Genomic DNA, 14,209 nt, shown 5'->3' on the forward strand with positions numbered 1-14,209 from the left:
CCTCTTCAGCTGCTCCAACCAACCACTCCTTCTTCACGAGTCGTGAATACTTGGAACCGCCAAGCGGCTTGGCCAAATTTCCCAAGCGCGGCTGGCAGTGCAAGAGAAGTGGACAATTTTCAATGAGGAAATGGCGAGGACAAAAAGAGGTAGGGAAGCGAGAAAACGAGAAAAAGGGAAGAAATGGGAAGAAAAAAAGACTGGAAAAAAGAAAAGGATGGCAGGAAGTAAGGCAACTGGGCCAGTGAAATCCGCAAAAAATACATAAATCTTACTTTTTGACTTTTCCAGTGCATTCCTCTGGCCTTTCTGATTATTAGGATGTCTTTTTTTTCTCTTTTTTTGTCTTTTTTTCATATTCTCCCTTCCCTCTTCCTCCCTCCCTTCTCTTCGCTTTGGTTGCGGGCTGTACCACAGCCTGGGCTGCGCAACCTGCACCGCAACACGCCCTGTATGATCCACCCCAGATAGGAATGGGACTGAAAAGAAAGGGCTCTATTTTTATCATCTTGCCTTACTCACTACTTCATTACCTACCACACTTTCCACTACTGCTGAGTTTTTTTTTTTTTATTTGGCCCACCATGAAGTTTCTGTTTCTACTGGTGGTGTACTGCTTGATGGCAGCCGTGGCCGCCACGTCCAAGCTTCAGGCAACCTCCTTGTTGACTTGTATGGACAATTCCCAGATCTCTGCTTCGTACTTGGACGTGACGTACTTTGATCTGAACCACTCGGTGGTGGCCAACGTTATGGCCATTTCCAACGTCAACACGAACGTCACCATCAACATCGAGTTGATCGTGTACGGCTTGAAAGTCGTGACCCAGAACGTTTCCTTGTGTGACTACGCTGACCTCGGCGCCGTGTGCCCGCTTATGCCGGGCCATTTGGATTTCAACTTTGACCAGGAACTCTCCAGCGATATCACTCGGCAGATTCCGGGCGTGGCCTTTACCGTGCCTGATATCGATGCTAGAGTGAGAATCGCCCTTTACGATGACAACACCGACAACGCCTTGGCGTGTGTGGAAGCGGTGGTTTCCAATGGTAAAACCGTGCAAACAAAGTATGCCGCCTGGCCTATTGCTGCTATAGCTGGTCTAGGGCTTATCACGTCGGGTGTGGTGTCGGTTATGGGTAACTCCAATACGGCCGCTCACATCGCGTCTAACTCCATGTCTTTGTTCGTCTACTTCCAATCGCTAGCTATTACTTCTATGGAAGCTGTCGCTAAGGTTCCTCCTATCGCAGCCGCTTGGGCTCAGAACTTTATGTGGTCTCTCGGTATCATTAGAGCGGGCTTCATTCAAGATATTTCCAACTGGTACTTGCAGGCCACTGGTGGCACGCCTACCGACATCTTGGGCAACAGTTACTTGTCTGTTTCTGTCCAGAAGAAGATGAAGAGAAGTCTTGAGTACCTTTCTGATGCTCTTTACGATAACAAGGTCACCAGAGCCGTCAACTTGCACAAGCGTTTTTCCATTTCCGTGGATTCCGATAAGTTTGGTCTTTCTGATAACTTGAATACTACCTTGTACACTACCAACGAAAAGGATCCAGAACTTGGTGGTAAGGTCTTGATTTTAAGAGGTATTCAGAGAGTCGCCTACTTGGCTGGTATTGAAATCACTGATTTGTTCATGACCACCATCATCTTCTTGTTCTTCTTTGCTTTCGTTCTTGTGGCTTGTATGATGTTCTTTAAGGCCATCATTGAAATTTGCATTCGCTCCAAGATCATGCACGAGGGTAAGTTCAACGAATACAGACTGCAGTGGTCCAGTATCATCAAAGGTGCCATGTACAGACTTTACCTTATTGCTTTCCCTCAAGTCTGCGTCATGTGTTTGTGGCAATTCACTGCCCATGACTCCGCTGGTTATGTGGTGGTTGCTGCGTTCTTGTTCCTTATTTCGATCGTTCTTCTTGGTTATTCCGCTGCTCGTGTGATCGAGTTCGGGAGAAGATCTACTAGAGTCCACAAGAACCCTGCTTACCTTTTGTTCGGTGATGCCAAGTTCCTCAACAAGTTTGGTTTCGTCTATGTTCAATTCAGAGCCGACTGCTACTGGTTCGTTGTTACTTCTATGGTATACACCTTCCTCAAGTGTTTGTTCGTTGCTGTTTTGCAAAAGCAGGGTAGAGCTCAATCTGTCATCATTTTTGCCATTGAGCTTATCTACTGTGTTCTTGTCTGTTGGATTAGACCTTTCATGGACAAGAGAACGAACATTTTCAACATCACCATTACCGTGATCAACACTATCAACGCATTGTTCTTCATGTTCTTTTCCTATATCTTTGGACAGCCTCAGGTTGTGGCCTCCGTCATGGCCGTTGTCTACTTCGTTTTGAACGCAGTCTTTGCTTTGTTCTTGTTAGTTTTCACCATCGTCACATGTGTCCTTGCCTTGGTTTACAAGAACCCAGACACGAGATACCAGCCAATGAAGGATGACAGAGTCTCCTTCTTGCCTCGTATCCATCATAAGGGTGCTCAACAGAACTCATCTGATCCAGATGACATTGAATTGGTTGCATTGGGTGCAAGTGCCATGAAGGGCCACGAAAACGGTGGTAAGCCTGTCTACGACGACGAGTCAGTGTACGATGATGACTCTAGTCAAACTAGAAAGGGTAATAGCAACACCTATGTTGATTCAGAGAGCTTCTCCAAGAACTCATTGAGTGTGGACTCTGCCGAGGCACAACAGCCTGCTTCGACTATCGTTGGTAACTCGACGAACGCTTACTCAGGGTTCCAGACTCAATACAATGGCAACAACAGGTATGCTAACGACGAGGCGCCATACCGTGGCAATTACGGCAACAGTTCTCGCCAGAACCACAGTCCGAGCTACATCTAAACTCGCTGTGACCCAACAACCATAAACGAAATGCATGACCCCATAACGGACTTGAGCTGAAAACTACCGAGTCCGATCTGTATCCATAAGGCCCCAAAAAAATGACCACTACTACAATTAACGGAAATATTCGATATTTAGAAGGGAATAGGTTTTTCCATATATATGTAGAGAGATCAATCTACATTGAAGCCATGAAAGCCATTGTAGCCCGATTCTACCGGGTCCTCTTCCTCATCTTCGTCGACAGCCTCAGAATGGACTTCTCCTTCGTTCATAAGACTCACAGAAGAAAGCTGTTCACTTGCCTCATCCCACTTATCCGCCAATTCCAACAACTTATCGTCGAACTTCTCGTCTAAGTTAATAAAGAACTCTTTTGGATCATCAGCTAGGAAATCCACATTATCACTAACCCTTTCAGTAGCCAGCTTCACTTTACGAAAGAGCTGGCTCAACATCTGGGCAGTTACCACTGGTTCTTCCCGCTTCTCCTTCTTCGACTCTCCAAAGTCAAAGCAGAAAAGAAGCAGTGGTTCTCTGGCGTCTCTCTCACAAGACAACCTCTGTTGCAATGGTACATCACTGCCACCCATCAGAGTATCCAAGAATTCGAGAAACTTCCGAGAAACGACCTTAACAAACTCAGTATCCTCCCGAAACTTCCTATCCACGTCCAAAAGAGTCGGGCGGAGTTGGTGTGATAAGTCGCTGTGCTTCGACCTCAATTTAGCCGCCGTTGCGTTGATCTTACCCACAATAGTGAACCGCTGGGGCTCGTGCATTGACAGGTTCTTGAAGCGAGCCAACGAGAGAATTGAAATGAGGTCTTGTTCGACAAGAAATGCTGGTTGGAGGAAGCTAACAAAGCCATTCTGTTGGAAAGGTATGGTGGTGTTGGAATTGGAGTCTGAGGCGCCAAAAAGGTTGAAGGGACCTCGGGCGTTGCTATTCATTTGGGGAATAACAAGCCCGTTGCATAAAACAGAGAAAAATAGAAACGGTGCCCAAAACATGTGGAAAAGAGTGGTTGGTGAAATGGCTGCAAATAGGGTGAATGTGTAGTTGGTGCGAGTAGGTCTAGCTATATTATGCGTACACAACAATCTTCTTTTTACCTCTGGTGTCGTGGTTCTCAAGAGGGTACATGTCTCCAGTTTCTGTAAGATAGTATTGTGGAAGCAGGGCGTCGTTGCTGTAATGCTGGGAGGTGATACGTGATTGGGGATTAGGAACGGCACCTTTCTTGCTGTAGTCGAAGTTGACATCTTCAAGCAAGTTCATTTTGGAAATGTATAGCGTGGTAAGGAACATAACGAACATACAAAGCCATAGAAAGAACGAAAGAATGGCGAATGTAGATAACGCTTTTCTCATCTGGCAGATTCCAGTGGTGGCACAGTTGTTATTGGTAGCAACGCTTGTAATGGATAGAATAAGGGAAACACCGGTAAGCACACACGCTAGAAGGCAATAGAAGATGCCGTTTCGTCTATCAAAATTTATAGCTTTCGTTATGAAGAGTAGGGCCACCACCAATGTGATCACACCGACTGCAATGAAGTACCGGTAAATGCCCAAGGAGACTAGCTGGTCTTGGGACCCCAACGTACTTGCCAAGGTAATAATTACAATCCCAAAAATGACTTGAAAAATATCCATAATGTTGCTTGCAGTGATGTGGAAGTTCCTTCGTTGTTCTTGTGGATTAAATGGATCTACGTCCTTGGGCCCAAACGTAAGCACAGGACGGTTCATGACTCGGTCAAGAAGATGCTGTTCTTGGGCCTTTGTTTCTTGTTTTTCTAGTGGAGCTTGAGGAACGACAGTAGCCTGACTGTCTCTCTGTTTCATGTAATCTCTTGAATCCTCCATTGGCGGGAGACTATCCCTATCTTGGTACCGTGGACTGAAGTAGTCCACGTCTTTTGGTGGAGGCTGCGGCGGCATCAGCTTGAATTGTTGTAGATTATTAAGATAAGGTGCCTTTGGTGAAGGTGGAGGTTGTGGGTTGTGTAGTTGATGTGGAGTATTATATGGCAACTGCTCCACTATAGACGGTGGGTAAGGAGCAAACTGTCTTATAGGTTCTTCGCCGGTAACCAGCGAGTTAGCGTAATGTTCGTAAAAGTCGTTCGTTACAGGTACCTCCAGGGTCTCTGTGTCGCTTTTAAGTGACGTTGGAGTGGTGTTTCTGGACCGGTTTCGAGGCTGTCGTTTCTCGTACTCGAACCTGGACAAATCACTAACAACCCTAGTATCCTGGCCCCCGAAAGGCCTTATTAGCGTCATGATCCTGTAGTTTTGTGGAGTTGCTCCTCACTTAGGCCAAGATCTGGATGACAGCATGGGGGTTTGATGTTGCTGCCAAATCGGGTCTGAAGGTAAACAGCTGGTTGGTGAGGCTATTGTGAGGAGGCTGGTTGACGTACAAGCAGTGCCAGCCAGGGGCAGTGCGTTTGACAGAGGGGGTCAAGTTTTATTACAAATTTCATGTGAGATATGGTTTGAGAGAAATAAAGGGATGGTGGAGAGTTGTAAGTGGGTTCGTCTTGGGTTGGTGGTGAGTGGATGGCTGCGAAATATGCAATGTCTATGTGGGGTGCATTGGCTGCGACAAGTGCTGTCAAGTGGTAGGTGAGAGAGGAGAGATGTGGCTAGTGGAGTGGGTCAGTGGGATGGTGCTGGGACGAGAAAAGTGGTTTCCCGTATTTCTTTTTGACGTTTTTCAGGGGGTGGAAGTTGCTGGGGGTGGACCACGTTTATGTGTTATTAGGTGTGCTGGGGGTTGCTGGTGAAGGGCATTGTGCGTGGTAAGGAACCATGTGAAGCGTGCAAAAGTGGAAGGGATGGGAGGAAGGGGAAGGGGTGAGAAGGGGTGGTTTATTGCGTTTGATTCTAAGGGTGAAAAGGAGTTGGTATCTTCGCTGGGTGAAGCGTTGAAAGGATGGAGAGGTTAACTGGTGCTCTGCGTTGGAATGGACTACTTCCTGGACTTGATTGGAAGGGAAGCTTTTACCGGTTTTTGGAATGAAAGCAGTAGATTCAGAAGGGAGTAAGCTTTTCAAGCCCTTGGGCTTCATTTTATGATCTTACATTCTAATTGGCATCGCTGCTTCGATTCTATTAGTGTCCTTTAGGGCACACACTGAGATACATCAGACAGACAGATGAAGGGACATTGGCCAGTCCGTAGCAATGGACTATACTGACCGCCTAGTGATCAACCTTGTATCACTAGTGCCTTGCCTTTTTCATTCTTCTTGTCATTTGAACGAATTTGTTAAAGACAACGACCTGCCACTATAGTCTTCACGAAACGTCTCGCTGGGACAGATCCCCCTGCCCTCTCTCTTCTTTGATTTCAAACAAGCATTATCATTCAAATGCCCGCAATGGATATTTGACATCTACGTTCAAATAGACGAACGCTACGTCGTTTTCCTGACCAGATTCTAACGTTTTTGGTCATTTTTGAGCTTTTCGGGAGCCGTAGTCCAAATCAGCCATTGGAACCATTACGCTGCCATGCATCTCCAGCTGCTCAGATCCAAAACATACGCATTTTTCACGTTTTCCAAGCTTCCCGCGTATATCTTATCTGCACATCGTGTAGTGTGTAAACTGCCTTGCTAGCTCAATGGCTAGAGCGTGAGACTTTTAATCTCAAGGTTGCGGGTTCGACCCCCGCGTAGGGCTGTTCTTTTTTATTTTTGCACTCCCCAACTTACTTCCTCCTATAAACCACCATCTAGCCTCCCTTCCAAACCCCTGTCGCCACTCTGGCGTCACTTTTCTCGCCCATAAGTCATCCAGATCAAACCCGGAATTTCACCTCCTGCACACTTCTCGGTGGGTCTTCGGACTCGTCGGGGTCTGTTTCATACCACCAAACCCCAAACCAACAGGCAAATCCCAAACTCAACCAGCATAAAATAGAGTCATTTGGGTCCATCCGAGTCGAAAGATGTCAATTGCCAAAAGTCAAAAAAATACCTTAACTTCTTGTACTTCCCACCGCCCCTCTTTTTGCAACCGTTTCGGAGCCTTAAGCATGCCTCCAGCGAGCCTCCAGCTCGGAATTTCTGTGCACTCAACACACCCCCACATCTCCTCCGGGACACCAATCCCAGAAATATAAAAAACAAAACCCAAGGCATCAATTTCCATAGATTTAGTGGTACCAGAAAATCATCTATTCCACGTTTTCTGCCTTCTTTTAGGTGTCCCCACCTGGGCTGGTCTGACTTCTCCAATTCGCGGCCACTAATTGGCTGAACCCCGGCGCTTCTCGGAGCCTGGATATAATTGCGGGCCCTGCCAGGCTTTTTGGGGCACCTCTTCGAAAAAACCCACTCAGGTTACTAATACCATCTTTTCCGCTTGTTATACAACTGCAAAAGCTAAAAAACAAAACCATGTTATCCAGATCCATCAGATCAAGTTTACGTCGTATACCCGCTGCCAAACGGGTGTCGAGCTCTGCCATGGCTGGTGGCTTGAGAATGTCTCTGGCTACGAAAGCCTTGCACACCAAGGTGCCTAGTGTTGGTGGAGCCAGCAGTAGGTTTTCTGCTGCTCCAGCTTTGACTTTCAAGAGATTGGCTTCTACTGGCGTGAAGGTGCCTGAGATGGCTGAGTCTATCACTGAGGGTACCTTGTCTGCTTTCAACAAGGAAGTGGGTGACTACGTTGAGCAGGATGAGCTTGTTGCTACCATTGAAACCGATAAGATTGACGTTGAGGTGAACGCTCCAGTGGCCGGTACCGTGACTGAGCTTTTAGCCAACGTTGAAGATACCGTTGAGGTTGGCCAGGAGATTCTTAAGATCGAGGAGGGTGCTGCTCCAGAGGGCGGTGCCAAGAAGGAGGAGCCAAAGAAGGAGGAGGCTCCACAGAAGGAAGAGCCAAAGAAGGAGGAGCCAAAGAAGGAAGAGCCAAAGAAGGAGGAACCAAAGAAGGAACAGCCTAAGAAGGAGGAGCCAAAGAAGGACGCTAAGCAGGAGAAGAAGTCCGAGGAGCCAGTCTCCCTTGGTGGTTTCTCCAGACTGGAAGAGAGAGTCAAGATGAACAGAATGAGATTGAGAATCGCCGAGCGTCTTAAAGAGTCCCAGAACACCGCTGCCTCTTTGACCACCTTCAACGAGATCGACATGTCCAAATTGATGGAGATGAGAAAGTTGTACAAGGACGAAGTCTTGGAGAAGACCGGTATCAAGTTCGGTTTCATGGGTGCTTTCTCCAAGGCCTCTGCTCTTGCTTCTAAGGATATCCCAGCTGTCAATGCTTCTATCGAGAACAACGACACCATGGTTTTCAGAGACTACATGGACATTTCCGTCGCTGTGGCCACTCCAAAGGGTTTGGTTACGCCGGTGGTGAGAAACGCCGAGTCCCTTTCCATCTTGGACGTTGAGCAGGAAATCACCAAGTTGTCCAAGAAGGCCAGAGACGGTAAGTTGACTCTTGAGGACATGACCGGTGGTACCTTCACCATCTCCAACGGTGGTGTTTTCGGCTCCTTGTACGGTACCCCAATCATCAACTTGCCTCAGACCGCTGTCTTGGGCTTGCACGGTACCAAGCAGAGACCTGTCACCGTGGACGGCCAGATTGTGTCGAGACCCATGATGTACGTTGCATTGACCTACGACCACAGAGTGTTGGACGGCCGTGAAGCCGTCACTTTCTTGAAGCTCATCAAGGAGTACATTGAGGACCCAAGAAAGATGTTGTTGGCTTAAACCCACACCGACTGCATTCTTTCTCATCCGCACTATATACTAGAAACAGAACCCACACATTTATTCTATAACGAAGCACAAACATTGTAGCCGCTGCAAGCAGTATAGAAAGATCCACTCCAGGGTCCAGAGATTCGTTATACAAACGGCGGTGAAGCAGCAGAAGCTTATAACCTTTTTAGGCTCAAACAATAATACCTTTCCACTAGAAAGCCTCTTCGCAACCACCGGCATATATGTATCACTTGCGTTTTGATGTGTTTACCATTCACCCAGAATAGGCAACACCTTTCAATGATCACTGATTTAAAGTGCCAATGGTGAAAACAGCTCAATTAGGAAGAGATTATCGATCTAGCAATCCCGCCCACACTTGCGTTCTTCCCGTCTTGCTCGATTTCTCAAATCTTTGCTCCCAACAACAACTTCTTTTTCTTCGGTCGAAGCCATCTATAACCATTGGCTGCAAAACACATCCATTTGTTCCATTTTTTTCCAAACCACCGTTTTTCCCTTTTCCATCCCATCCCCATAAGATCATCTGTTCCCCAGCCTTGCCATGGATCCCTACTGGGACGAAATCAGCTTCGCTCCGAAGCCTCGTACGCCTGCTCCAGAGGAAGAGTTCAGCCAGTACTTCTCCGAATACAAGAACTTCGATAACCTTTTCAATGAAGCATTGACCACCCTCCAGGACTTGGATGTGCCTTCGGGGCCTGTCCAGCCTGCCCACATACCGCATGGGTTGACATCTCCATTTAAACACTCCAAGAAGCCCAGTGGTACTGCCATCTTTGGCTATGCTGACCATAACAGAGAGCTTTCGATCAATGGCATGAATAATGAGTTTCTCAAGCACCTGAGGGTGCCGCTGGAGGCTACAACGTCGATACTGCCGGTGCAGCTAGCCAGGAAGAAGGCTCCGCCACCCATGTCTAATGATCACCTAGATTTCAACTTTTCGCAGCCATTAGAGGCATGTAAGCCTATTCACATTAATGAAGACGATGAGTATAACGAGGTGAAACCGCCTAAGCAGAAAGAAGACGACTTCATTGTCACTGGAGCAACACCTAAACAGTACAAGTTTCCTCCTGACCCTGAAGACGAGGACTTTGCGCTTGACTACTTGAAGAAGATGCCCTCGGTGAGCCAGCCTATCCATATTCTGGCCAAAGAAGGCGCCGAACCATATCCAGAGGAAATTGAGTCTCTTCTAGAAAGCAGTCCTCTGCGAAAGCCCAAGTATGTGCCAATTCCTGTTAACCAGCCGGCGGCTCCAAGACGTAAGAGCCCTCTTCGTGGTCCTCAAGACCACCACCAGCATCATCCTGACATAGACCCTAACTTGGACATGGACATGAACATGAACATGAATATGAACATGAACGTTTACCTTCCGCCGCCAGGAAGCCAGACCGATAGCGTCAATGACTACTCGTCGCCTGAACCTGCCAGTCCTGCTCTACCGCAGGCTCATATCAACCACATGTACCTGTCACCGCAACGAATGGCTCCACCGCAGGCGCCTTCAGTTAACAGTCTGCCTTTTAACAATAAGAAGAATTTCTGTAATCCACAGTTCTTCTCTGACGGCACTGAAAACTCTGAAAACTACTACCTGGAGCCTTCTGTCAAGTCGCTGCCTTTCCAGTCACTGCCATTCCGTAATACCACGGAACCAAGATCGCTTAAATCGTCTCCTCTAAGGCAAAACCGTACTGCTAACGATACTTGTCCTGACGAAACGGTTACTGACGTGAACGAGACAATTGTCCAGCTTACGCCTCTTAAAAACTCCACTACTCCATTTACGCCCAGCAAGAACAAGATTACCCTCGAATGGAGTCCAATTATCTCGCCAAACTCCAAGGCCACGTCTGATGTACGTAAAGCCATCCAAGAGCTTTCTCCTAAAAAAGTCATCAAAAAGACTTCTCTTCTTCCACCTGGTGAGCTCGACAGATACTGGGTGGGCCCTGATGAAGATAAGATCTTTACTTGTACCTACGAAGGATGCAACAAGAAGTTCACAAGAAGATACAATGTTCGTTCTCATATCCAGACTCACTTGAGTGATCGTCCTTTCACTTGCAGCTACTGTCCTAAGTCATTTGTTCGTCAACATGATCTTAACAGACATATCAAGTCACATTTGGTAACAAAGCATTGTAAATGCAGCTGTGGTAAGGAGTTTACTCGTGTGGAGGGCTACAAAAGGCATTTGGCCAAGGGCATTTGCCAGAAAGGCACAGAGACTGATTTGGGTGGTTCTTCCAAGGGCATTTCAAAACCAAGTCCTACTAAGCTTAGACGTGGTGAAGCTGTCTTGGATGGACTCACTTCTAACCGTCTTAATGAGGACCTAGGGTTCAAACAGGAACATTAGTGTACGATTCTTGAAGAAGCATACTTTTCTTCCTATTGTTTTTTTACTTCGACTGACATTCATTTTCTTCTTTTTGGCGTTTTCGTTATTTCATGTGCTTTAAACCACTCCTTGTTTTTACTTTATAGGTTAATCAATATCCGGGTCCTTAAGTTCCAAATTGTATCCATTACCTTATATGCGTTTAATCATGCTACGGCATCATAATCTTCCTCCTTGATGATTCCAGCTGCACGGGCTGCCGCTTCTTCTTCCTCCTGCTTGTGTACCTTGATGTGTTGATTGAGGTTATCAGTTCGGCTGAATTTCTTTTGGCACGTCGGGCACTCATATGGCTTCTCTGTAGTGTGAAGTGACCTAAAGTGCCTCTTCAAATGCTCCTGTCTTTTGAATCTCCTCAAACAATATGTACAAACGAAAATTTTAGACAGATCCACCATGTCGGCGGCTTTGTTCTCCTTACGTCCTCTGGTACGGACCTTGGGGTTGATTGTAGGCACAATTTCAGTGTCGGGCGGAAGGTCAAGCGATTGTAAATCGATCTCAACAACATCGGACTGTTGAGCCTCTGCCTTGGCATGCTGTGCTTTCTTTTTTAGTAGTCTCAGCCCCAATATTCTCTTTGATGCATTGGCAAAAGACAGTGAAGCCCCTGCGGCAGCAAACTCTTCAGAAATCGACGAATGCTGTGAGAGTGAAACACTATTCGCCAGACGAGAGTCGCCCGACTGTTCGGCACTCAGACGGTTAGCATGATTCAACGATGACTTCTCTGTAGCTGAAACAGACGATCCAATTCCAGAATCCGGTTCCTGTTTTACTGTTGGTTTCTTATTTTTCATTCCTCCTAGCCTTCTTTTGCCCATGTTCTCAAATAAAGATGCATAATCAGGTTCCGGAGGCGGCTGAGCGTCGACCATCTGAACATTGCCCAGATTGGAAGAGTTGGCTGTCTTCACGGAGTTCTGCAATGAGTGTTGTACCACACTTGAATTCTGATGAGAACTATCATCTCTTTCGCTTGAGGCCACTGAACTATGCGTTTCCTGTTTCACAAGCTCTGGCTGGGGTTCTAGTGGCTGATTTTTTCCAGTCTTGAATCTGTTGAATAAATTCATACGAGTACGCTTGGCCTTTTTTGATGGCACCGGGTTTTCAGCAGTATCCTGATGCATGTCGCCATCTTCGTCTTGATCCACAAGAACGTCTGCTAAAAATGGCGCAGGATCATCTTCAGGTTGTTCGTTATTAGATTTGAAAATGCTCCGTATAAGATGTCTTGGCTGCTGCGGTTGTTGGTGCTGCTGTTGGCCCCAGTCAGGCAGCTGTTGTTTTCTATCTCTGTCACGCTCGCCCATGAATGGAATATAGCTCGAGAACGACCTAGGGTTACGGGATGGGGGATTAATGCTGGAACCCTGGCTATCTAGCGACACACGCCCGCGGGGGTATACGTCAAACGATGGTCTATGGATCAGCGAAGGTGGCTGTTCAAACAGCGAGCGGTGGAATTGGTTGGCCGAGAAGAAGGAAGCCTGTGCCGAATACACCGAGTTCATGGACGGTGTAAGTGAGGTGGTTGTAGTCAATGGCAGGAAATCGGCTCCTACAGCCAGAATAGAAGTTCGATGGCTTTGCGTGTTGCGACGAGAACGGGCTGGATGGCTATGATCGTCGGCTTCAGGGGTTTTGTTTGCAATAGAGCTGAAAGCATCAACACTGCTGGCTTCGGCGTGCGGACTTTCATCCACTAAACTACCGAAAGCCTTAGCTGGGCTGATGCCGCTTTCAAAAGCAGTGTTTTCGTCCATAAGACCGCCGTCCATATCACCGTAAGCGTCGCCATACGTCGAAGGATTATCGTGGTCGAAGTTTGCCGGCGTGGAGTCTTCAAATTTGGTGTGGCTGGAGGAAGGGTTACTATGCTGGTGATGCTGCTGCTGGGAAAGCAGGTCGATATTAAAGTCGTTCTGGGTATTATCAGGGAAACCAGAGTTTTCTAGGCGCTGAGCGTTCTGTTCTTTCACGAATTGCATGAATGAGCCGTCGTCTTCACGGAGCGGATCACCTAGACCCGTATTGGAGTCCACGTACATGCCGTTTTCCATCACTGGCGACTGGTCCATATCCATAGCGTCTTGTCTAAACGCACCAGGCATATTCCAGTTGAGGTAGTCTTGGGACGGGCTATCCATTTGTAGCATTAGGCCCAGGTCTTGTTGGAAAGAAGGCATACCGTTAAAGTCGTTCTGGGGCATTTTCGAGTCAAACACAGCCTGGGCATGATCTGGGGCCGTGCCGCCAGTGATATGTGGATCAAAGTCGTCAGTTGATGTGGCGTGCCTCGAAGCACCCGAGTTCGGTGCCTCCGGATGGTCTTCTCGGTAGTAGACACCCTCAGGAGAGGCTGTATTGCCGTTCATAAAGAAAACGTCTGTCTTGTATCTTATATTCCACTAGTAGCAGGGCAAGAGCAAGGGCATGAAAAAGAAGGCTGAACGGCGTAAAAGACCGAATCACCGTGGGGGGGCTGGTGGAGGTGGTTAGACAGTTGAGGAAAGGTTTTCTGGGGCCCGCTGTTGATAGTGCAGGAAGAAAAGCACAGGACGAACGGTGGGATATCTGGGTGGGCTGAGAACTGGGGGTCTGGCAAAAATAATATAATTATCGAATGGAAAGGGAAAGTAGAAGCAAATCTGGCAATGCCATGGACTTGGTGAAATTGGGTTTGACTTTTTTTTTTTGTGCAATTTGGTCCAACTGTGTAGAGGTATGGACCTCTGGCGGTGGTTGGTTGAGGTGGCAGGTCTGGCCTAGGCAGATAAGAAAGAGGAAGAAGGAAAGAGTTAGTAAGGAGTGCACGCTTGGGGCACCTGAAGAAAGCAGTATGCTGAAAAAATCATAGTTCTTTCTTTTCGTTTCGTTACATTTCCCTGCCAGTGCTTGTGACGGGCGGACGCTGGCTCGTGACGGTTCCGTTGTGGCCCCACAGCTTCTTATCTCTACGGCTGTGGCGAGGCGAGGAGGAGGACTGGGGCTGTGGGAAAAAACGAAGGGGAAAAAAAACAAGGGGGATTTAGGGGGTATTTATACTTGGGAGGGGATGGAAGGGGTGGTTGGTTTTTTGTTTTTTGATGTGTTTAGGAGGTATTGTTGGACCTTCTCGTCGCCTGGGGCTCGGAAGAAATGGCTGCAAAATGCGA

The 14,209-nt window shown here is 47.4% G+C and overlaps 6 protein-coding genes and 1 non-coding gene across 7 annotated transcripts; 4 read left to right on the forward strand and 3 right to left on the reverse strand. All coding sequences in view use genetic code 12, as the record gives it.

The window, feature by feature from the left end:
* Positions 1–584: 584 nt before the first annotated feature.
* FLC2 (flavin adenine dinucleotide transporter) lies at positions 585–2,873 on the forward strand (the record flags this gene model as incomplete). Its single annotated transcript, XM_025485150.1, has 1 exon — positions 585–2,873. The coding sequence occupies one exon, from the start codon at positions 585–587 to the stop codon at positions 2,871–2,873; it is 2,289 nt and encodes a 762-aa protein (XP_025340081.1).
* Positions 2,874–3,049: 176 nt separating this feature from the next.
* On the reverse strand, positions 3,050–3,658 carry CXQ85_001439 (uncharacterized protein; the record flags this gene model as incomplete). The annotated part of the gene is made up of 1 exon (XM_025485151.1): positions 3,050–3,658. The coding sequence occupies one exon, from the start codon at positions 3,656–3,658 to the stop codon at positions 3,050–3,052; it is 609 nt and encodes a 202-aa protein (XP_025340082.1).
* A 304-nt stretch (positions 3,659–3,962) lies between these two features.
* On the reverse strand, positions 3,963–5,165 carry CXQ85_001440 (uncharacterized protein; the record flags this gene model as incomplete). Its single annotated transcript, XM_025485152.1, has 1 exon — positions 3,963–5,165. The coding sequence occupies one exon, from the start codon at positions 5,163–5,165 to the stop codon at positions 3,963–3,965; it is 1,203 nt and encodes a 400-aa protein (XP_025340083.1).
* Positions 5,166–6,499: 1,334 nt separating this feature from the next.
* On the forward strand, positions 6,500–6,572 carry CXQ85_001441. The gene has a single exon. It is a non-coding gene; the product is annotated as a tRNA-Lys (tRNA).
* A 719-nt stretch (positions 6,573–7,291) lies between these two features.
* KGD2 (alpha-ketoglutarate dehydrogenase) lies at positions 7,292–8,617 on the forward strand (the record flags this gene model as incomplete). The annotated part of the gene is made up of 1 exon (XM_025485153.1): positions 7,292–8,617. The coding sequence occupies one exon, from the start codon at positions 7,292–7,294 to the stop codon at positions 8,615–8,617; it is 1,326 nt and encodes a 441-aa protein (XP_025340084.1).
* A 559-nt stretch (positions 8,618–9,176) lies between these two features.
* Positions 9,177–11,006, forward strand: ACE2 (DNA-binding transcription factor; the record flags this gene model as incomplete). Its single annotated transcript, XM_025485154.1, has 1 exon — positions 9,177–11,006. One exon carries the CDS (start codon positions 9,177–9,179, stop codon positions 11,004–11,006), a length of 1,830 nt encoding a protein of 609 aa, XP_025340085.1.
* Positions 11,007–11,194: 188 nt separating this feature from the next.
* Positions 11,195–13,429, reverse strand: MNL1 (Mnl1p; the record flags this gene model as incomplete). The annotated part of the gene is made up of 1 exon (XM_025485155.1): positions 11,195–13,429. The coding sequence occupies one exon, from the start codon at positions 13,427–13,429 to the stop codon at positions 11,195–11,197; it is 2,235 nt and encodes a 744-aa protein (XP_025340086.1).
* Between the last annotated feature and the right edge of the window lie 780 nt (positions 13,430–14,209).

Source organism: Candidozyma haemuli (assembly GCF_002926055.2).
Source record: "Candidozyma haemuli strain B11899 chromosome Unknown B_2014730914, whole genome shotgun sequence".
Lineage (NCBI taxonomy): Eukaryota > Fungi > Ascomycota > Pichiomycetes > Serinales > Metschnikowiaceae > Candidozyma > Candidozyma haemuli.